The following is a 24,759-nucleotide window of genomic DNA, read 5'->3' as shown; positions in this document are numbered from 1 at the left end:
AAGATGATTTTAGGTACTAATTGAAACCATTGCTCTTTGAATCAACAATGTGAGGTTTACTAAAAGTTTGCAATAGGACTTAACCATTTCTTGATTCTTTAACAATACGGTACCAGTCCGTAAAGTTTCTTGTCAATACTACAAATTTAATTCAAAATACTATTCAGACTATGTTCATGATAATTAGTTCATGTTTTAATCTAATTACTAATGAACTCTCACTTAATACAACATCCCACATAGTTGTTTAGTGGCACACGATCCATATCCACTACACTAAAACCGATCATCACGTGAGATGATGTAGCTTCAATGGTGAACATCAACATGTTGATCATATCATCCATATGACATGTGTTCAACCTTTCGGTTTCCAGTGTTCCGAGGCCATGTCTGTACATGCTAGGCTCGTCAAGCAAACCCAAGTATTTCCGCGTGTGCAACATGGCTTACACCCGTTGTATGTGAGCGTAGAATCTATCACATCCGATCATCACGAGATGCTTCAAAACGACGAACTGTAGAAACGGTGCATACGAGGGGAGAACACTTTATTATCTTGATATTAATGTTAGGGGTCATCTTATAATGCTACCGTCGCGATCTAAGCAAGATGAGATGCATAAAGGATTAACATCACATGCAATTCATATGTGATATGATATGGCCCTTTAGTCTTTGTGCCTTTGATCTTCATCTCCAAAGCACGGACATGATCTCCATCATCAATGGGCATGATCTCCATCATCGTCGGCGTAGCGTCAAGGTCCATGGCGCTGTCTTCATGGTTGTTCATCACATGTAGCAACTATTACAACTACTTTGAAATAATACTACAACATGAAATATAAATACAACCATAAGGCTCCTGCCGGTTGCAAAAATACAATAATGATCATCTCATACATATTCATCATCACATCATGGCCATATCACATCACCAAACCCTGCAAAAACAAGTTAGACGCCTCTAATTTGGTTTGCATATTTTACGTGGTTTAGAGTTTTCGGGTAAGATCCAATCTACGTACGAACATGAACCACAACGGTGATACTAGTGTTGTCAATAGAAAGAGTAGATTGAATCTTCACTATGGTGAGAGAGACAGACACCCGCAAAGCCACTTATGCAATACTAGTTGCATGTCGAGCGTGGAGCAAGTCTCATGAACGTGGTCATGTAAAGTTAGCCCAGGCTGCTTCATCTCACCATCCCGCAAGATGCAAAGTACACCAAATAAAGACAACAAAAGCATCAACGCCCACAAAACCATTGTGTTCTACTCGTGCAACCAATCTATGCATAGACACGGCTCTGGTACCACTGATGGGATTCGTAGCATAGAAAACAAAAAATTCCTACCGCAAGAACGAATAACAAGCCAAGATCCAATCTACAAGATGGTAGCAACGAGAAGATCATGAGACTAACCCTCGAAGATTTCCAAAGCCTACGAGATTAGATCTTGTTGTTGTTGTAGTCGATCACTTGCCGCTTTCAAAAGCGCGTAGAAGATCTTGACGGTGCCACAGTCGGGCAGCAGCTCCGTACTCGGTCACACGTTTGGTGTTGATGACGATGTCCTTCTCCCCGTTCCAGCGGGCAGCGGAAGTAGTAGATCCTCCTCAGAATCCCGACAGCACGACGGCGTGGTGTCGGTGGCGGTGGAGATCTCCGGCAGGGCTTCGCCTAAGCGATGTGGGAGAAGATGGAGGAGGAGAGAGGCTAGGGTTTGGGAGAGGGGGGCTGTTTGGGCGCCGGCCTGGGGGGGGGCCTAGGTGGTGCGGCCAACTTGGGGTAGCCAGCCCCTCCCTCTCCTCCTTTTTATATAGGTGGAACACCCAAGGGTTTGCCAAAGATCTGAATAAGACCCCAATTCAAAAACTGCCATATGGACGAAACCTAGGGGGACAAGGACTTCTCCCTTTCCCCCTTTAGTGGCCGGCCAAGGAGGTGGAGTCCACCATGGACTCCACCCTCCCACTTGGTTGGCTGGTTAGGGTTGGTGGAGTCCAACCGGGACTCCACCTTCCATGTTGATTTCTTCCGGAAAGTTCTAGAACATTCTAGCGCCTTCCATAAATGCACCGGATCATTTCCAAACTTGGAAAGTGACTTCCTATATATGAATCTTATTCTCCGGACCATTCCAGACCTCCTCGTGATGTCCTGGATCCCATCTGAGACTCCGAACAAACATTCGAACTCCATTCCATATTCCATATCTACTTAAAATGACATCAAACCCTAAGTGTGTCACCCTACAGTTCGTGAACTATGCAGACATGGTAGAGACTCCTCTCCGACCAATAACCAATAGCGGGATCTGGAGATCCATAATGGCTCCTACACATTCAACGATAAATTAGTGATCGATTGAACCATTTACATACGATACCGATTCCCTTTGTCACGCGATATTTTACTTGTCCGAGGTTTGATCATCGGTATCTCCATACCTTGTTCAACCTCGTCACCGACAAGTACTCTTTACTCGTACCGTATATCATCTCCTGTGAATTCACATGCTTGCAAGCTAATCAGACGACATTCCACTGAGAGAGCCCAGAGTATATCTATCCGTCATCGGGATGGACAAATCCCACTCTTAATCCATATGCCTTAACTCATACTTTCTGAATACTTAATCCCATCTTTATAACCACCCATTTATGCAGTGGCGTTTGATGTAATCAAAGTACCCTTCCGGTATAAGTGATTTACATGATCTCATGGTCGAAGGACTAGGTAACTATGTATCGAAAGCTTATAGCAAATTTGAACTTAATGACGTGATCTTATGCTACGCTTATTTGGGTGTGTCCATTATATCATTCATCTAATGACATAACCTTGTTATTAATAACATCCAATGTTCATGATCACGAAACTATGATCATTTATTAATCAACAAGCTAGTTATACAAGAGGCTTACTAGGGACTCATTGTTGTTTACATAACACCCGTGTATCAATGTTTCGGTTAATACAATTATAGCATGGTATGCAAACATTTATCATAAACACAAAGATATATTATAATAACCACTTTATTATTGCCTCTTGGGCATATCTCCAACAAGGGTCTGTTTGGTTGCTCGGACATTTTTGGTGCATCTGTAGAGATCTTCCCCGTAGAGCCATGATGGACTACGCCAAGTCCAAAATCATGTTCATCATCTAGTTTGGATGCTAAATAAGTCATTTCTAGCCATTAATTCACTTTTTTTGACAGCCCGCAAAGCACAGTTCCATGAATGTGGAAAAAATATCAGCCACTTTCGTTGCAATCTCGGGCATGTTCGGGTAACCACTTATCACAAGTGGTGCCCTTACCACGCGGTTCTTTGAATTGCTTAGCGGAATATACATGTAACCGATGGCTCCCAAGCGCAGGAGATCACTTTTAGTAATTTTCAATAAAAAAAAAGTTGTTAAACTCACGAGGAGCTAAAGGTTGGTTAGCGGTATTTGACAAGCAAACAATAAAAATAAAGCAATACTTTTGGTGTTTTGTGTGTATAATTTGCAATAAAGTAAAATGATGAAAGTAAATTGCAGTATGTAAATGCTCTCAATGAGAGAAAGTCCAATCTTGTATGCAACAAAAGGACAAGCTCAAGTGTGTGTGCTTATATGAGACAAATGTTTCTGAGGGCGGCATGTATTTAGTAGCATCATAGTTCTAGACAACATGGTAAATATTTTGTCAAGTTTCATTCCAATAGGGGTGGAGCCTAAATTAGGTGCAGCCATATATATGAGCAAACACACCCCTTATGATGGGTCTAGGGCCATTTTTATGAGCAAGTATAGGAATAATTAAGACATAAATGTCATATCATAGCAATAAGATCATTGGTCCCCGACATAACTCCTCTCATGCAACTCATAGTATTGGAAACAGTTTATGCCAGGCTGTCCCTTCCAACACACATTCATTGCATTAAAGTGCAGCCCTATGAGCCCATATAGGTGAAGTAATATGCAGTCGATGTTTGCATGAAACCATCATAGAACAACATAAAATATAGAAAATTTGACCAAATACTCATCGCACATCATATAGAATCATAGCCAGATCATCCTATGCTCTCAGGAACGTGGGGAACTACTCGCAAGTGACAAACATGATATGAACCAGAGGCATAACGATTGCAACACAATATGAACATATAATCTCTCCACCAAATAAAGATGAAGTATCAATCACAAACATGCAACGAGCCTTAAAACGATATCTGTGGTTTAATTCAACACAAACTATGAGGGGGATGAAGTCGATCTTGTAGACGGATATGGTGGTGAAGATGGTGCTGATGGATATGTTGATGGAGATGCCTCCTCCCAAGCCAAGGAGGAGTGGTGATAATGATGGCGTCGATTTCCCCTTCACCGGAGGCACCGGTGTGGCAGGATATGCCCTCTCCAGGAGTAGGAGAGGACTCTCACCTCCGCCACCCCCTCAATAAATCTCAGAAAAATATGGCTTGGTTTTAGGCGAAACGGAAGCTCTGGTATAAAAGGGGGCCCGAGACGATGCCCGAGGCGCAAACGGGCCTGGGTGTCACGCCCATACATGTAGGGAGCACCACTTGGTGCCGTTTTGGCCCTCGTGGCCTCCCTCGTGTACTTCTTTCGCTCAAGGTCTTTTTCCGGGTGAAAAACTGACCAGGTATTTTTTTTCCTCGATTTTTAGATATCCAGAACATCACTGAAACAAAAAAAAAACAAAAAAGGAGGTTTTCTGCCTCCCAGGAATTAAATACCAATGAAGATGACTTTGTAGGACAGTCCCGGAAATCATCTAAAAATGCATAAATGATGGTGTATGCTGACATATATCAATGAAAACTAAACATATATGTAACAATCATGATGATGTAAAATGCATATAGCAGTAATGGGCAACAATAATTAATAAACATCGTTCAACCCTAGTTACTAGCAAACAACAGTTCATTAAGATGTTCCCTAGCTATTAGCAAATAGCAGTTCGTCACAATGTTCCCTAGCTACTAGCAAATTGGTCTTCAGTATAACATAAGGAGCAGTAGCGGAATGTTGGACACCATGACAGTGTTCTTGCAGGTTCGTCTTCCTTCTTTCTTCAGGGTCTGGTTGTGCATCTGTCTGCCCACATTGCGTCACCCCACTCCCGCCTCTTGTTCGTCCAAGACCGACTATCACCCTGACTAAATATGTGGCCATAATCAATGTTGTATGGTATCACGTCCTCCTCATCCATGAAGAAATCATCAATACCCCACCGCATGGTCCAGTCGTGTAAAATGCAACATACACGAACAAGCTTCACTTGGGTGGGGAAAGGATGGAATGGCTTCTGATCATAGGATCTTAAACCCGTTCTTCAGAGCAGCGAAAGCCCTCTCGATTGTCACTCGCAAGCTAGAGTGTCTGAGATTAAACAATTCTTCGACATTTTTAGGGTAGTGTCTTGCAGAGAAGTCATTGAGATGATACCTTGTTGATGTGAAGGGTGGAAGAAAACCAGGGTGGCAAGCATAACCCACATCAGCAAGGTAGAACTTACCCTCAGGGAATTGCATGCCATCAGATCTATCCAAGCTGTCTGCCAGAATCATAGCATCATGGGCTGATTCCCATCCTGCTAGAACATATGTGAACCTTATGTCAAAATCAATAACTGCCAGCACATTTTGTCTTGTGTAGTGTTTCCTCCCCCTATATGCATGCAAGTCGCTTCTTGGCACTCTTGCAGTGACATGAGTACCATCAATTGCACTAATGCAATCCTGACATAAAAATGAGCAACATGGTAGGACTTGCTGAATAGAACAGTGTGATGCAAAATAATGTTCAATTGTACACCTTAAAATATGGAAACGATCGGTAGCTATCTCTGATCTTTGTGGGAGTGTGGGTAGATGGCGGTTTGATCATCTCTTCCGTGAGCTCCCCAATTGCAAACAAGACTTTCTTAAAATAGTGATATATTGTTTCAGTGGATCTCCTTCATGTGTTGTGAATCACTCTGAATATCTCGTCATGTCCAAGATCGTGAAAAAACATTGCCGCTTTCTTTTCGATACAGCAGTGGATGCTATCTTTAAGAAGCCCCTTACCCTGAATGTGTTCACCAGGGTGTTAAAAGAGTATCTTTTCATCACCAGCATCTGGATATCCCCTACATCATTGTTGTTATAGATTTAGTTCAGATTGTTCATTCGCTCGCTGTCACATTCGAACATTGGACCATAGGTGATAGCCATCCTAAAAATTGCGATGAACCGCTCACTCTAAGATCACAAACATTCTGGCTTGGATCACAGCTATGAGCGCACCCGCGTGAATGAAAATTTTCTGCTACTTGTCCAAATTTATTTGTTGTTACGGACAGAAATGTCAAAACCAGCTAAGTAACGGCAATATCGGCTTAAGTTCTTATGTTTTCAGCCGATAGAGGGTTAGAGGTGCTTACATCCTTACTTGAAGCAGGCGCCATGGTGGCATCGGCGAAAAAGATGGTGCTCCACATGAAGCGAGGTCGCCGCTTCCACTAATCTACGAAACCCATCGCCCTAAGGATGGGAGGGTGACGAAGTCGGCGTGGAAAATCTTCCTAGTATGACATGTGAGTGCCGCAGATCTAAACCGCCGCCGCTGCGTTTGCTGTCCGAGAGAAAAAAATGGGGTGTGGTCTCGTCTTTAACTGAGGTGGCCCACCATGGGGGGCGGTGAACCTACTTTTCGAGCTATACCGGCCAACCAATTTTCCCTCTCCCTCGATCTTCCTCTGCACCCGCGTGTTCCTCGCGCGCCCGACTTACGTCAATTTCTGCCCGCCAGCGCCTGCCACAGCGACAACGGGAAAATCGAGCGTGCCTACCAGGTCTGTCCTGACCCTGCTTTAAACTTTGTGCGAGCCAACAACATGGAAAATGATTAACTTGCAAACCCACGATTTATGCATCTTTGGAACCGTAAAACGACTTTCCGAGCAACCAAACATGCCCCCAACCTATTTTACCGTTGGAGATGCCCTAACACTCGTATGCAGGCCACATCTAGACATCGAGTGTTTTGAAAGCTAACCAATTGCTAGCAATGGGAATTTGATGGCTCTTAAACGGATACTGCAAAACTGTGAGGCTTGCTCGGGATAGAAAGTAAATTTGCAAAAGTCATCCATCTACTTTGGTAAGGGGTGTAACGAGATGGCTCGTGCCTCCTTGAAGCAAGTTGTGGGGATCCAGTGTGAAGCCTTGTCAGAGCGATATATGGGCCTGCCAACGGTGGTGGGAAAGGTCTGGAATGGAGCTTTTAAGTATCTGACAGACAGCTTGCGGGGAAAGGTGAAAGGGTGGAAGGGTCAGGATTTGTCAAAGAAGGGAAAGGAGATTCTGGTCAAATCGGTCTTGCAGGCGGTTCCTACTTATCCAATGGGGTGTTTTCACCTAACAAAGGGCAAGTGTGGACAACTCACCTCTATATCGTCCAATTTCTGGTGGGGAGCGGCTGACGGGAAGAGGAAGGTCCACTGGGTCGGATGGCCCCGGATGTGCAGACCAAAGCGATGCGGAGGAATGGGGTTCATGGACTTCTCGGACTTCAACCAAGCTCTTCTAGCCAAACAATCTTGGCGGTTGATTTCCAGGCCGAATTCCCTGTGTGCCCGGGTGTTGAAAGCTAGGTACCATAAGGATCGTGATTTTATGGAGGCGAAGTGTCCAAAAAGGGCGTCGGTCGCTTAGAAGAGCACCCTATATGGTAGAGATCTGTTAAAAGAGGGGCTTGTCTGGCGCATTGGTGACGGCTCTAAGGTAAAGATATGGGAGGATTATTGGATACCGAGGGACTCATTGATGCGTCCGCTTGGTCACTGTCCAGATGTGACGGTCACTAGGGTGGGTGAGCTGCTCTCGATAGAGGGAGGTCAATGGAACGAAGAGAAGCTGAGAGAAACATTCTTTCAGGGTGACGTTGAAGACATACTGAAGATCCCTGTAGGTCGTGCTGGAACATAAGATTACATAGCATGGAATTACACCAAAAACGGGGTTTTCTCAGTCAAATAAGCGTATCACCTCAAGCAACAAATCAAACATCTTAAAGACGACAGAGCGCAAATCAAACATCTTAAAGACGACAGAGCAGGCTCTTCCTCCAACTGTGAGGAGCATCAAGGTTGGCTATCTCTCTGATCAGCTCAGGTACCGGGGAAGGTTCAAATTCATTGTTGGAGATTAGCAAAAAAATGGGTTAGCTGCTGGAGAGGAGCTGCGGCGAAGGCATATCAAAGCGGGGGTAAGATGTGTGGCCTGTGACAGGGAGGAAACAATCTTGCATAGGTTTTGGGAGTGCCCCCATTCGGCCCGTGTTTGGGAGGTTCTTCAGAACAAGGCTTCCCCGTCACTCCCTGCTCCCTCAGGTTTCTTCATGTCACACAAGGATTTGCAGGGCTGGTTCCTGGATTGGCTGGGCTCATTGGATGAGGTTGAGCTGGCTACGGGGATGATGGCTTTGTACCAAATGTGGTTGGCAAGAAACAACGCGCGAGACTATCCGATGATTGAGGATCCAGATGATGTAGCGCGAAGAGCCTTGGCTCTACTGGAAGAATGGCGTGGTCTCCGTGGGGAAGTTCCAACAAGCTCACCAAAGCTGGTGGAACGCTGGTCTCCGCCGAGGGTGGGGTGGCACAAGGCTAATGCGGATGGGCCGTTCTCACAAGCCCATGGTCATGGAAGTGGGGGTGTGGTTGTGCGGGGCCACTAGGGCAGCTTCCTTGCCGGAGCTAGCCCTTTTTTCCTGCAGGTGACTGATCCGGAACGAGCTGAAGTGCTAGCATGTCGTCGTGTTGTACTGCTGGCTAAGGAGCATGGGGTGTCGAGGCTAATCTTGGAGACGGCCTGTCAAAGTGCGGTTGCCAAACTATCTAATGGAGAGCTGGATCGATCCGTTCATGGGCCCCTGGTTGAAGACATTAAGGTACTCCTGCGAGATTTTGAGGGGGCTTCGGTGAAACAGTACGACGCTCAGGCAATGAAGTTTTACGTATAAGTTAGCTAGGATGGCTGTGTAAATAAAGTGTGTAATACTTTGGTAGGGTGTGTTCGATCCTGCTTGTATTGCGAACCTGTTAGTATGCGACTTTGTGGAGTAATGAAATAACAGCCATTTGATCTAAAAAAAAAGAAAGCTACTAGCAAATTGGAGTACGAGAGTACAAACTACGAAGGCTCCTTACTGTCGATATATGCATGATGCGGGCCCTCCCAATCACAGTCTGGCACACGATGTAGCAGTATACAGTACGTAGTACACCATCATCTCATGTGTGTGACGAATTTAAAGTACGCGGCGGGCCTTCTCGAGATCAATATATGGGCCAGACACTAATATGTATGTATGTGTGCTAGTTGTAGCAACTCGTACTCGGATTAACATACAACTATCATGATTGCTAGCAAATCAGATGAGAAGAGTGCACAAAAAAACTCTCCATAGTTTGCGTTTTTTTGTTGTCAAAAGTGCCATTGGTTGTGTCTATAACATACGGTCCAGATCATAGTGTATTCATAGATCGAAAACCATCAGTTTAGACCGAGCTGCATGTAGCTCGGTTTAAAATTCAAAACCGGTGGTTCAAAGATTTAAAAATATGAAAAAAAATCTTGCTGTAGACAATGTTGTGATATAAGTACGTGCAAAATTTTAACTCGAAATACCATATATTCGGGACAGAGCAAAAATGACAAAATCTGACACCTATAGTAGTGAACAGTGAAAGATTTCAAAGCCTCCAAATCTGTCAGATTTTGTCATTTTTGTGAAGCTCCGAATATAAGGTATTTCGCGTTGAAGTTTTGCACATACGTACTAGATCCCAGCATTACCTACATCAAAACTTTTTTTAGATTTTTTTGAAACTTTAAAGTATCATTTTCGAATTTTTGAAAAAAAAGAGCTATGTGTAGCTCGAGATACAAAAATCCACACTCATTCATAGATAGGTGTTTTCTTAGATGATGGATGATTTTTATTTTTGGCAAAAATTCCACCGAAGTTGTTGCACTGCCCCGAGCCACCGCTGCCTTGTCGAACCCTCGCCATCTACCTCATGCCCCTCCTAGTGAACTCCCGTTCAATCCATTCTCATTAGGGTTTTCAATAGCTACCGGCGGTACAAGCATCCCTAAAAGTAATATAAATTACAAATATGTTTTTCGACCACCTAGCGATGACTACAAACACTAGCGCGAGCTGAAGCTGGGCAAAGTTTGTCGTAATAGAGTTTGTTGTAGTAGTTAGACGGAAAGTCGTCGTGCTAAGGCCCCACAGGACCAACGCATCACGACAGCAACCATTGCCAATGATGACAATCGTAGATCGGAAGAGAGTGACCCGAAACCACATCAACGAACACGAAAACTAACCGGATCCAAGGAGACCTACCGAACACATGACTACACGCGCCCTCCGCCGGCACTAGACGCACCACCGGAGTGAGGATAGCGCAGGGAGGACCCTATTCTGACTTCAGGATGTAGCCAATGCCTCGTCATCCCGAAAAAGACACTGAAAAACAACCTAAGCAAAGAACGGGAACTCTTCCGACGGTGAGGGGTTGTGATCCGCCACACCTCCAAAGTCCCAAGGCCACCAAAGGTGAAGTGAACCGGCGGTATCGCCGGCGAGGAGGACAGAAACCATAGATGGGTTTTTACTTTCGCCACCGCCTCCCAATCACTTGGCCTCATGTACATGTTTACATGATGAGGGATGATAAAAGATATGACATTGACAAAATTAGTACTTCCTCCGATCCATAATACTAATGTATCTAGACACATACGATTCAGCGATAAGTATTGCGGATCGGAGAAAGTAGTGTAAATTAACCTTGCAGTTGCCAAGTATAAACAAAGGCACACGATCGAGGATGACACATCACGCATGCATCATCCCATTCTCTTACTTAGATAATGCAATTGTAATATTTTGCATGAACAAACGAAATTCTCTAAGCGGAAGTGGAACTACTGTACATGCAGACACAACTGTCATCTATCAATGGTGTTAATTGGGTCTACTAGAGCAGCATCTCCACCAGGCGTATGCAGAGAATTCTTCGGTCGGATTGTTTTTTCAGCGGTTGGGCGTGCAAGTTTAAATCAAAACAAAGAGTCCTTTTCAGCTTCCAAACAATGTGAGTATTAAATAGAAATCGCCCTTCTAATTCGTACTGATAAACTACTTCTGCCTTGTCGCGTGTGGGACCTGCCCGGTCCCAAACTGACCAAGGCACTCTAAAATTCTCTCTTTTGCACTTGGTAATTAATCACATTGCCAGGTATACTAGACCTAGCTATTAGATTACTGTGGCATGGTTATCCTGATAATTACAGTTGACTAAATAAGGCAGCCCATCCAGAACAATCCAACAAAGCACCACAAAATTCCGTCTACAATTATCGACCTTGTGACAGGTAAACCTTCTTCCCCTCCCCTACCTTACCCCCTTTCCCCTAGCTCCCCTTCCTCTCGTTCTCTCGCTCACCATTTCGCCCCTAGATCAGAAGGAACAAAATTTCCCAGCTTTTCACACCTGAATGCAAATACCAGCTGCTAGCTAGTCGTAATTAAGCATGCATGAACATGTGCTTGTCAATCATGCATCTGGATGCCTTCTAGCTACTTAGTTTTGCATATAATAGTGATGTTAGATCTCGATCCTCTCCTTGAACCTTGATGGTACGTACATAGTAGAGCAAAGATTTTAATTTCATTGCTTACATCCCCAGCTCCCAGATCGTTTCTAGCTAGATACAAATCATCAGCTCCATCTGCTCCACCAGTACTGAAATATTCCTTGTACTTGATGAATCAATCAGCCTCTCCATTCTCCCTTGGTTTTCCCCTTTGATTCGCGTTCCTAAAGTTCTAATTGGAGGCAGGACAGCACGTGTATGTGTAGGCTGTTGTAGTGCACAGCGCTCTATATATGCTTTGTACAAGCACCAAATCCGCTCCTCAAACTGCTCGACGTGTACTAGCAGCTCTGCCTCCTTGCTCTTTTCTAATCATCGCTGCAGCTAGCGTCGCAAATTTGTTCCCTTCCATTCCCCCCACCCACCTCGCGTCGCCCCCTACATGATGCAGTTCACTCATGCTGCAGTAACTGCACCGCCTCTCCACCCTAATGGCGCACACGGACTAGGGTTAGGGCTCTTCCTTGACGTCGGAGCTCCCAGGGCACGGCCGTGGCCAGCCGGGGGCTTTGCGTCGACGCCGCCGCCGCTTCCGACATCGTCCAAGATCTCTCTGGGCAACCTCAACAGCGCCGGGTGCATGGAGCAGCTACTGGTGCACTGCGCCAACGCCATCGAGGCCAACGACGCCACGCTCACGCAGCAGATCCTGTGGGTGCTCAACAACATCGCCCCCGCCGACGGGGACTCCAACCAGCGGCTCACGGCAGCGTTCCTCTGCGCGCTCGTCACGCGCGCGTCCAGGATGGGGGCGTGCAAGGCGGTCACAGCGGCCGTGGCCGCCGCGGTTGAGTCGGCCGCGCTCCACGTTCACCGCTTCACGGCCGTCGAGCTGGCCAGCTTCGTCGACCTCACGCCGTGGCACCGGTTCGGCTACATGGCGGCCAACGCCGCCATCCTCGACGCGGTCGAGGGCTTCCCCGTCGTGCACGTCGTCGACCTCAGCACGACGCACTGCATGCAGATCCCGACGCTCATCGACATGCTCGCTAGCCGGGCCGAGGGGCCCCCGATCCTCCGGCTCACCGTGGCCGACGTCGCCTCCTGCAGCAGCGCGCCGCCCCCGGTGCTCGACATGTCCTACGACGAGCTCGGCGCGAAGCTGGTCAACTTCGCGCGGTCCCGCAACGTGTCCATGGACTTCCGAGTGGTGCCCGCCTCGCCGGCCGACGCGTTCAGTTCCTTGGTCGACCAGCTCCGGGTGCAGCAGCTGGTCTTGGACGGCACCGAGGCGCTCGTCTTCAACTGCCACATGCTTCTGCACACCGTGCCGGACGAGACGGCCGGGTCGGTGAGCCTCGCGCAGTCGGTCTCGCTCCGGACCATGCTCCTCAAGTCCCTCCGAGCCCTCGAGCCTGCCCTGGTCGTGGTGGCCGAGGAAGACGCCGACTTCACTGCGGGTGACGTGGTGGGGAGGCTTCGCGCGGCGTTCAACTTCATGTGGATCCCTTACGACGCCGTGGACACCTTCCTGCCCAAGGGGAGCGAGCAGCGGCGGTGGTACGAGGCGGAGGTCGGATGGAAGGTGGAGAACGTGCTGGCGCAGGAGGGGGTGGATAGGGTGGAGCGGCAGGAGGACAGGACGAGGTGGGGGCAGAGGATGCGCGGCGCGGGGTTCCGGCCGGTGGCATTCGGCGAGGAGGCGGCTGGGGAGGTGAGGACGATGCTTAATGAGCACGCGGCCGGGTGGGGGATGAAGCGGGAGGACGACGACCTCATGCTCACATGGAAGGGGCACAACGTTGTCTTCGCCTCGGCGTGGGCACCGTCGTGAGGTGGGGCGACATGCGGATGGAAATACGGTTGGACAAGGTGAGTGGGTGTTTAGCCTGCATGCTACCATGGATAATGTGGTTAGGGTTGGATTGTGTGTATGTTCATGATATGAAAGATGATCCTGTTGAATTAGTTTTTACCAGCTAGCTGATCCATTGCAGAGAATTGGTCAGTTTGATCATTGTAATGATAATGCCTCTGAAACACACCCTAGGAGAAACAAGAAATGTAACCGTGGGATCATTGTCATACTTACAGCCAAATGTAGAAGATATCCTCATACTTACCTTTTAAATCTGACTTGATATGATGATTACGTCACACGCTGCTCTTCGCACACTAGCTAGCACATCTAATCTTTCTCATATTTTGTTTGCTTCAGTTTCTGGACAGGTCAAACAACCTCTTGTGCTGTTGAAGCTAAGCCAAATTCCCTTACTTTTATATCTGAACCTATGGTGTTTTTTTCATGTTAGATTTGCTAAACTACATGTACTTGAGTTTTTTTCCTAAGACATGTACACTTTGTGGATGCGCCATCCAATTACTTTGTTGACAAGGTGCTTGATTTGCTCTAATTGCAAGTACACTTGCTAAATGTAGCCTAGACACACCATTTTATTTTCTAACAAAATATATCCTTATTGTGTTAGCCGTGAAGAGATACAATCATAATCCATTGCATTATACTAGTATATGCTAATCTAGATGCAAGGATCGCAAGCGTTGTAGAAGAAAGGAACGCAGTGCACAAGGTGAGGAAGGATAGGGAGGCGCCAAGCGTTCAATGGTGCTCAAAGCCTAGGAAGGGGAAGGGGCGTAAGAAAGATATTGGGTATATGTTTTAGTGCTTGCCATGCTATTGGCAACTCGTCACACGCGCGAGCACAGGGCCATACACATCAAACGATGCAAGAGGATAGGGTGTACTCTTCTTTTCAAAAAAAAAAAAAAAACTGCTAATGGCAACTCATCGCAGAGCACAAGAAATCACGACCTTTAGTTGTTTGGTTCGATATTATTCACAAGGACCTTCCAATCTTGCCATATTTGTTTGTGATAACTGTGTCTTCGTCTCTCAAGCATGCGGTATGTATAAGATTTGTTTGGTTGGGGAGGTACACTTGGGTCATCAGGTGGTAAAAGGATAGAAAAAATTATCTGATCCAAATTCATATAAAAAAGAGTTTAACTTCTGACAAGCGGAACAAGACCCATTGCCGGAAGGCTTGGGCCGAGAGGTTCGGAGTTTGAATACATCTTGTAATCCACCATTTAGGGTTGAATCGTTTCATTAAAGAACCCACAGCGTTGTGTAAACACTCCCCATATAGGAAATTTTATTGGCTAACATTTGCGGTTTTTCCTCTCTTGTGTCTTATGCATGTGATTTATTTATTCTTCGTTCTTCTGATTGCCATGTTAATAGCATTACCCATATCAGCTCCAGTCCCCTCCCCTTCCCGAGACAGATAACTTGGATTGGATTAATATCGAGACTGAGTACAAAAATAGTTGTTACAGTGGGGAACCCCAAATATATAGATGGGTAACTAGCCCTTGGACTTGTGTGGACGAAACTAGGCGAAGTGCTCTAAATCCATGTGGGCTTGTTTTGGCTTGAAACCTTCAAATAATTATGTCCTCTTGCTAGGTCTTGGATCCTTTCATATAGCGATATGGCGCGAGTGGCCTGGTCTTTATATGTATGACTCAAACTCCTAACCAAGTATGAGTAGAAGTTGTTATCACCTTCCATTTCCCACAAGGCTTCCCTCAAAACCAAGGGTCTCAATATCGGAAAATCATATTTTGCTAAGTGTATGCCCTATTTTCCAAGTGTGTTTAGTTCGAAACTCGGCAAAAAGGCTATTTGGCGAGCATCAAATAGGAAAACACTCGGCAAACAAACAACAATCAGCAATGATCCAAAAATAACACTCAACAAACACATAAACTCGACAAATATCTTCAATAAAGAACTCGGCAAAAGCCTACAATACACCCGGTAAATCACCTTATACTCGACAAACTGGGGGGGCATGTGGCAACCGTGGTCGCACCTAACGGCGCCATATCGGGGCTGGGTTTGCCATGACAGAGCTAAGGCACTCGACAAAGGCCACTTTTTTCTATTTCTCTCTTTTCTCCATTTTCACTATAAACTTCATTATAATGTGATTAAAAATATAACAGAGTTGCATCTTGGCATTTCAAATAATGTTGCCAAATGAATTTTTCAATTTTTGTATAAACAATATTTTTATTTTATAATTAATAAAACATGTTTATTTTTGTGAACCAAGTATAAAAATACGGTGTGAGAAGGCATCACTCCTATTTCAAGAAATACAAGACCACATTTTATGAACAATTCATGTACCATGTGGTAGGTCATGACCTTTAACCATGGCATAGTTGCCGGAACAAGCCTATATTGCGTACATGTGTGTGACGCAAGCAATGTTGACTTTGTTAGTTTTCATTTTCGTTGGCTGAAAAGTGCATTTTTATTTTGTATACCTACTATAACATTGTTAAAATACAAGGAGCCTAAAATCCTAGTCTCTCTTGTATACTCTCTTATTTTTTTACAATCAATGCCATAATATATTTATTGTAGTGAGTGCTAAATGATAGAGATATATGAGTTGTCTCCAGCGATTACAAAATAATGTCTAAAAGAAACTAGGAAATCTCTTGAGGTTTTCAAACTCTTTCATCTTCAAAGTTCAAACACAAAATTTTATATTTTTGTAAAGGCAGCCGTAGAATAATAAACATAGATGCTAAACCATAAACCTGTAAATAACAACGTGTATTCTCCGATAATTTAAAGCCATACCGCTAAAGTTATGTGCACGACAAAGTTAGTAAAGGAATTAATCAACATCAGCAAGCAGAGTACGACCACCAATATTACAAGGTAAAGCAACGGAACAGCCTCGTCAACATCGCTGAGAGCGGAGAGTGCCAATTATACCTACTGTAACATGGTAAAGCTTTTTGTAAAAACAATTGAGCATCATCCTCACCTTGATAGACTTCAGGAATTATTGGGATGTTCACACCCTCAGGTGGATTTAAAAATAAAAATAAACGGCCAAGCTCATTGTACACCGCATATCTTGCCATGTTATGGGCCTCCTGGTTCGCGATCTGTGTCCGAAAGCAATTGAGAACTCCTAAAACTCACTTTTCCCGGCCTTCATCTTGTCAGTTATGCGAGCATAAACTCCTCTAGCCCCCTCTTGAAAACTACAGGCGAACGGCAGGAAAGCAGTCGCTTGCTACCTGCACTCTTGGTGCAAAGATATCAGTTGGTAATGATTTGGCGTAGATCTTCAGAAATTCAATACAGATTACGGGTGCATAAAAATCTGTTGTGCGAAAACACATTTTAAAATGTTAAAAAGTTTTAAAATAAAATTTTATTCGTACATCTAAACATCTTATGTTCGTACACAAGTTCTCAGAAAAAAAATATATGTATCCCATGTAAAAAAATGATGCTCTAACATAACAACTCAACATTTACACAGGTCACATAAAATACTTTTGTCCCTGGAAACTTATGTACAAACATAGAAGGTCTGGATGTACACAAATAATTTTATTTCAGAAGTTTTTGATATTTTAAAATTTTATTTTTTATGTATTTTTGATAATGGGTTCATATACCTATACGAGTCAAAAGCCATGTCATGTCTTGCTACTTACTTTCTTCTGAATCTCCTCGGTCCTCAACGCTTCCTAGGTCGGCCAAACAACTTTGGATAAATGCATAGGCAATTTGAATTGGTATCTGCTTGTGGGCTGTAGCCACCGTTATTTTAAATGGGCCTGTGTTGTCCAGTTAGGATTTAGGAAGGCGTGTTTTCTCTATGGCCCGTAACGATACTGTCCTAGGGATGGGCCAGGCCATGGCTTGTCCTTTTTGTTTTTCTGACGGTAGATTGCCATAACGCCGTGCTTAATTAGTAGCGTGCTTCTTTGACCCCCATTGGCTGAAACACTCTGAACTGACAGACTGGTGCTGAGGTACACGGCCTGGTGTCTCAGCACTAATGGATTATGCAAACACAGAAGCACTAGAGGTCAACATGATAGCTTCAGTAATCAGTACACGCGTTTATATTTCGGTCCCTTACAAATATCTAGGAGCAGTGGTTCAGTACTTGCATCATGCCGCTGAACCGTCGACTAATTCTGCCTGTCGATCGATGCTGCTAGCTAAAAGATGGACACCCAGTAGTGCTGCGCAGTGCACATATTGGACAGACGGCTGAATCGCAGGAACCTCCATTCCCCTGCCTCTCGTGTTTCGTCAGTGCGCTGCTGCTTCTGCTAGGCAATCCTCGTGGCCCATCGCAACTGGCAAATTGAAGGATCTTTTGAGATGGCTGTGCTCATTAAGCTATCGAGCTGCCAATGCATAGTGTAGAAAGTATAATTTGATTATGCTGCCTAGAATCGATTAGGCCCGCTACATCTAAGCACTTTTAGCCGCCTCGGAAACAGGAACCAGTGGCTGCGAACAAAACGGTGCAGCCTTTCTCATGCAGCAGTGCGAGACGCCATGATTAAGCTCTCCGTTTATGCTCCGACGTGCACTCGATCAGCTGGAGTGCAAATCGTAGGCACTCGGAGACATGCTCGCGGTTTGTGGAGCTTTGCCGTGCCACGAAATTCAGCCTTTTGTTACGAGCTAGCATTGTCGCTTTTCTTCAGTTACTTTTTGCGCTCCTTTCAGCTAGGTGCATATATGAATAGGCATTTCGGAGTTCGGACTCACCACGCGCGCCCTCGTGATCTTGCGCGTCCCGCTCGATTACACCATGCTTTTCTTCTTGTGCTAGCCAAACCAAAGGCACTATCTTCATAAGTGAGAAACGATGAGAGCATTTGGGCATCTTTCTCTTTCAGTAAAGTCTTAATCTTAGCAAGGTGCAGCAGCTAGCGTTGTCTTTGTCGGGTTCGGCGACGGAAAGCGGCTACCGTCCCAATTCGTCCGTAGCGGCGTAGCGCTGTAAAAGCGCCGGTTAGGGTGTCGATTAGATGAGCTAGATTAGCAAAAAGCTCCGAACTGCTCCAGCAATTAGATATGTAGTCGGGGCAACTCGTTCACCTAACCAGAATCCTCATCAGGCAGAGAAGAAACGACCGCGAGCTAAATCAGGAACAGGCGAGGAATGAGCCAAAAGAGGCAGGCGTTTTTTTTTTTTTTTGAAAGAGAAGCGAAAACACTTGCGCATTCATTAATTAAGAAGAGGTGCTTCGGTTTTTGGAGAAAACCAGGACCAACCTACATCAATTGGGCCAAACCCACACAACCAACACACCCGGAGAAAACACAAAGCAACACTAACAAACACTCGAACACGAGACTCCAACCATTCGTTTTGCTCTGGGTTCCCCGTTCCCGCCTGCCCAACCCTCGCGGCGAAAAAGGGAGTGGGCCGGCGTCGCTGGCAGGAACGGATTATGAGACCTAAACTGCGCCGGCGAGTCGCGGTCGCCACTCGCCACCGACCGCACGCAATTGCGGCAGCGCTACCCACGTACGACGACGCACGGTACTAGCCTAGCTAGTACGCGATTCCTCGCTCGCCACGTCGTGGTTTCCATATCCGGTGAGGATATCAGGCGTGGAAATCAATGAGTGCAAGGCGAGGTAAGTAGACGCGGACCGTAGACCGACCGATCGACGCAACGCGAGGTTCACGCAGCTTGGGTGGCGCCGCAGACATCTCCGTCGTGTACAAGGCTCCCGCTTCATGAGCATCTCAAACAGCGCGATCTAAAATGAAGACCCAAATGATGCAATTTTATCTGTTTGGGTCACGTTGTTCAAAGAATTTGGGTCACGGTCCGGCCTCCTAAGCTAGTGCCCCTGGCAGCGCGATCCATTCGGTCACCGCTCTAATCCGATATGTTTAAAAATATTTGAATTTTTTTGCTACATCCATAGACTGCATACATAGTTTGGAGACAATTTGGTTGAAGCAAATTGATATAATGAAGTAGAAAATTAATTAAAGAAACATAGTACGAGACCCTAGAATGTTCATCTTAGCCTCGCCAAGTCATCCTATTCGGAGTGGTGGTCTCATCGAAAGACCTTGACGATGAGCATGGTGTGGTCGACGAAGCTGAAGATCACAAAGTGCCCGACTTCAATGGCGTGCATGCGTGCAGGCGAACCGCCTCTAGTCATTGTGGAGGCACATCTAGACGACGCGGTTGAACAACACCTCCACGGACCACATGCTGGTCGAGCCGCCGAGCACCCGTAGTACGAGCTCGTGGGACTCTTGCCCATCGATCACCAACGCAAACTTTTGGGGAAGGCGTAGCCTGTCCTAGTCCATGCCCAAGTGGATGATGACACCGAACTCAAACCTGGAGGGGTCGATGGGGACGGACTTGGGTGACGATGGTGGTGACGGGGACGGCGGTGGTTGACTCTGGCCTCTAACCCCACGTCTTCTTGGGCGACCTCGGCCTCGGTGACGCCCCGGCCCTGGGGGCCGTCCTAGACGTCCTCCCCTTGATCCTATGCCGTCGACCATGGCTGCAGCGATGCATGTGGTGGTGGGGGTGGGTGGGTTGAAATAAGAAGATGGTTGTGTGGAAGAAAATGACCGCAGATGGCATGTTAACAAGGCCAAGGCATTCGATGTTGGCGCGGATACCGAAACGCCAGCATTGATTAAGGCAGGCGGCTAGCCCATGCGTCGGGCGGCGCGGCCAGCATAGGAGCGCAGGCGTTAGGCGGGGCAGACGGCTTTGAAGTCAACCTACCACAATTGATGGCTAGAGGAAGAAGGCCGGTGGGTCGCTTCCATGCGGGCCTGCTGCCCGCGCGGGAGGACACATGAGGACGCGATGTCTGCTCGTACGCATCCGCTTCCCAAATTTGGTGGACGGATGGGTTGTGCCGGACGAGTTGGTTTGTTTGGGTCACGCCGCTGCAGCGTGCGTGCCCGGTCCTCCTGTCCGCGCAGACAAGTTCATGCGAGGCAACACCATATGGGTCGTGTCTGATGGGCAAGCCCTAAGTCCATCTCTAATGGAGGGGGGTATTTTGGACGACGAAACTATCCATTCCGGTTTGTTTGTCGTGGCCACGTGGACAGAAATGAACTGATACTCGTTTGGGGTGGTCCGCGCCCCTAATAATGATCACATTTCAATAAATCAAAAACAATTATTGAATTATTTTTGAAAAAGGATATTCTCATGTAGCCAATGATGTACACTACTACCTGCAAAGTTTCAATCCGAAATTACTTATATTTTAAGCGCAACAATAATGATAAAATCACAAAAGTTTAGAATAAATTTTGTGGGCCACGTCCCCATGTGCACGGACCAATCAGAGGTCAGGGCAACGCTTGGGGACAACTTTGGAGACAAAGTTTAATCTCACATTGCTACTTGGGAGGGAGTTAGAGTGGTTTATAAAAGTTGTTGTTCAATCATTGTAAATGAGTGAGAAGAGAAGGAGTCCTTTGATACGTCGCAAACGTATCTATAATTTTTGATGCTCCATGCTTGTTTTACATCAATTGCTATATATTCTGTTTACACTTCGTGACACTTTTATGCATTTTCCGAAACTAACCTATTGATAAGATGCCACAGTGCCAGTTCCCTGTTTTCTGCTGTTTTTATATTTCAGAAAAGTTGTACATGAAATATTTTCGGAATAGTACGAAACAAAAACCAAAGTTCCTACTTTTCCCGGAGCGAGGACGAAGTCCAGAGGAGAGATGAAGGAGGGCCATAGGGTGGCCACACCTGCCCTAGGCGCGGCCTGACCCTGGCCCGCGTCTAGGCATGGTGTGGGGCCACCAGGCCTCCACCGATCTCGCCCTTCCGCCTATATAAAGCTCCCGACGCAAAAACCCTAAATTACCAGCCTCCGCCCACGAAAAGTTCCATAGCTCAGCCGCTGTCTGATACATCTCAAACGTATCTATAATTTCTTATGTTCCATGCTACTTTTATGATAATACTCACATGTTTTATACACACTTTATGTCATTATTATGCATTTTCCGGCACTAACCTATTGACGAGATGCCGAAGAGCCGATTGTTGTTTTCCGCTTGTTTTTGGTTTCGAAATCCTACAAAGGAAATATTCTCGGAATTGGACGAAATCAACGCCCGGGGTCTTATTTTTCCACGGAGCTTCCGGAAGACCGAAGAGCATACGAAGTGGGGCCACGAGGTGGCCAGACCATAGGCCGGCGCGGCCAGGGAGGGGCCCGCGCCGCCCTATGGTGTGGGCCCCTCGTCGGCCCCCGACGCTGCCCTTCCGCCTATTTATTCCCTCCGTCGCGAAAACCCTATTACCGAGAGCCACGATACGGAAAACCTTCCAGAGACGCCGCCGCCGCCAATCCCATCTCGGGGGATTCGAGAGATCGCCTCCGGCACCCTGCCGGAGAGGGGAATCATCTCCCGGAGGACTCTTCATCACCATGATCGCCTCCGGATTGATGTGTGAGTAGTTTACCCCTCGGACTATGGGTCCATAGCGGTAGCTAGATGGTTGTCTTGTCCTCATTGTGCTATCATGTTAGATCTTGTGAGCTGCCTATCATGATCAAGATCATCTATTTGTAATGCTACATGTTGTGTTTGTTGGGATCCGATGAATATGGAATACTATGTCAAGTTGATTATCAATCTATCATATATGTGTTGTTTATGTTCTTGCATGCTCTCCGTTGCTAGTAGAGGCTCTGGCCAAGTTGATACTTGTAACTCCAAGAGGGAGTATTTATGCTCGATAGTGGGTTCATGCCTCCATTGAATCTGGGACAGTGACAGAAAGTTCTAAGGTTGTGGATGTGCTGTTGCCACTAGGGATAAAATATCAATGCTTTGTCTAAGGATATTTGTGTTGATTACATTACGCACCATACTTAATGCAATTATTGTCTGTTGTTTGCAACTTAATACTGGAAGGGGTGCGGATGCTAACCTGAAGGTGGACTTTTTAGGCATAGATGCATGCTGGATCGCGGTCTATGTACTTTGTCGTAATGCCTTGATTAAATCTCATAGTAGTCATCGTGACATGTATGTGCATTGTTATGCCCTCTCTATTTGTCAATTGCCCAACTGTAATTTGTTCACCCAACATGCTATTTATCTTATTGGAGACACACCACTAGTGAACTGTGGACCCCGGTCCATTCTTTTACATCTGAAATACAATTTACTGCAAACTTTGTTCTTTACTGTTCTTCGCAAACAAACATCATTTTTCACACCATACGTTTAATCCTTTGTTTACAGCAAGCCGGTGAGATTGACAACCTCACTGTTAAGTTGGGACAAAGTATTGTGGTTGTGTTGTGCAGGTTCCACGTTGGCGCCGGAATCCCTGGTGTTGCGCCGCACTACACTCCGTCACCAACAACCTTCACGTGTTCCTTGACTCCTACTAGTTCGATAACCTTGGTTTCATACTGAGGGAAAACTCGCTGATGTACGCATCACACCTTCCTCTTGGGGTTCCCAACGGACGTGTGTTAACTACCACGCCAACAGCACTGTCGCATACAAGATTCGGGGGATAGAAGTCTCTGTTCCGGCACCTTGTCGGGACGGGGAATTGCCCTCGGAGCCATATCCATCGACTCCACCACCATCTCCATCGTCGTTGCTGACTCCCATGATGAGGAGTAAGTAGTTCTCCCTCGGGGCTGAGGGTTCTACCGGTAGCTATGTGGTCTGTCTCTCTCTCCCATGGTGTGATCTTTATATGATCATGATCTTTGTATCTAGATGTCGTTATGCTATTCAAGTGAACTTTACTTATGTGATCTCCGGAGACTCCTTGTCCCACGTGTGTAAAGGTGGAGTGTGTGCACAATGCGGGTCTCTTAGGCTATATTTCACAGAATACTTGTTCACTGAATTATGATTTGAGTTGGATGTCTCTATGAAATTGTGGTGTGTTAGTACCGCCTATGAATGCTCAAAGTGCTGCGCGGGGTGTTCATTAGTACTTGGGAATACATTTTTAAGGTTTGCTTTTGCAGCCCTGCACAGTGAATTAGTGTTCGTTATCCAGCTGGAGAGTCTTTCAGAGTAGCATAGTGAAGTGCTTATATTTATGTTCCTTTATGATATCATTGTTGAGAGTGACCACTAGTGAAAGTATGATCCCTAGGTCTTGTTTCCAAATATCGAATCACCATTTATTTACTATTTTACTGCACGTTTACTCGCTGCCATATTTATTTCAGATTGTTATTACCACTCATATTCATCCATATCACTTGCATTTTACTATCTCTTCGCCGAACTAGTGCACCTATACATCTGACAAGTGTATTGGGTGTGTTGGGGACACAAGAGACTTCTTGTATCGTAATTGCATGGTTGCTTGAGAGGGATATCTTTGACCTATACTTCCCTGAGTTCGATAAACCTTGGGTGATCCACTTAAGGGAAACTTGTTGCTGTTCTACAAACCTCTGCACTTGGAGGCCCAACACTGTCTACAAGAATAGAAGCATGCGTAGACATCAAGCTCTTTTCTGGCGCCGTTGCCGGGAGGTAAGGTAAAAGGTACTCACCTCCTCTGGCTACTAAGTCTTTTAGTTGCTGGTGAGTGCTCGAAGTTATTCCCTTTAGATTCTACAATTACATCTTTTTGTTTCTTGTTTTTATTTTCACTAGTTAGGCTTAATGGAAAACAACAACAAAAATTAGGGAGCTTTATAGTATTTATCTTGAGTTAGGACATGAGGTGTTTGAAGAGAAAATTAAAAAACCTATGGAACTTTACTTGCATGCTAATAGTAATGTTATTGGTATAAATGCTTTGAACACTATTATTGCTAATACTATGGAAAAAATTAAGCTTGGGGAAGCTAGTTTTTATGATATTTTTAGTTCCCCAGCTTTAGAGGAGAAAATTTGCTCCAATGATATTTTATCTCCGATATGTGGTAATTCTAATGATGCCTGTGATATTTTAAATCAACCTACTGAAAGTATTCCTTTTATAATACCTATGAAAATTGTTGAAAAGATCATGGATGAATGTTATGCAGGGAATGGAATAGTCCATCCCAGTGATCACTTGTTGAAATTTAAAGAACTTTGTGAGTTTTTAAAGTTCCAGGTTTATCAAGAGAAAATGCCATGAAGAAATTATTTCTATTGTCACTTAAGGACAAAGCAAGGGAGTGGTATC

At 45.6% G+C, this 24,759-nt stretch overlaps 1 protein-coding gene across 1 annotated transcript; it reads left to right on the top strand.

Annotated features, from left to right (window-relative positions):
- Positions 1–12,139: 12,139 nt before the first annotated feature.
- Positions 12,140–13,531, top strand: LOC124670296 (scarecrow-like protein 32). The gene has a single exon (XM_047206800.1). It carries the CDS (start codon positions 12,140–12,142, stop codon positions 13,529–13,531), a length of 1,392 nt encoding a protein of 463 aa, XP_047062756.1.
- The last annotated feature ends 11,228 nt before the right edge of the window (positions 13,532–24,759 follow it).

This window comes from Lolium rigidum, chromosome 7 (genome assembly GCF_022539505.1).
Source record: "Lolium rigidum isolate FL_2022 chromosome 7, APGP_CSIRO_Lrig_0.1, whole genome shotgun sequence".
Lineage (NCBI taxonomy): Eukaryota > Viridiplantae > Streptophyta > Magnoliopsida > Poales > Poaceae > Lolium > Lolium rigidum.
Note: the sequence above shows the minus strand (reverse complement) of the source record. Positions and strands in the feature narration are given on the sequence as shown.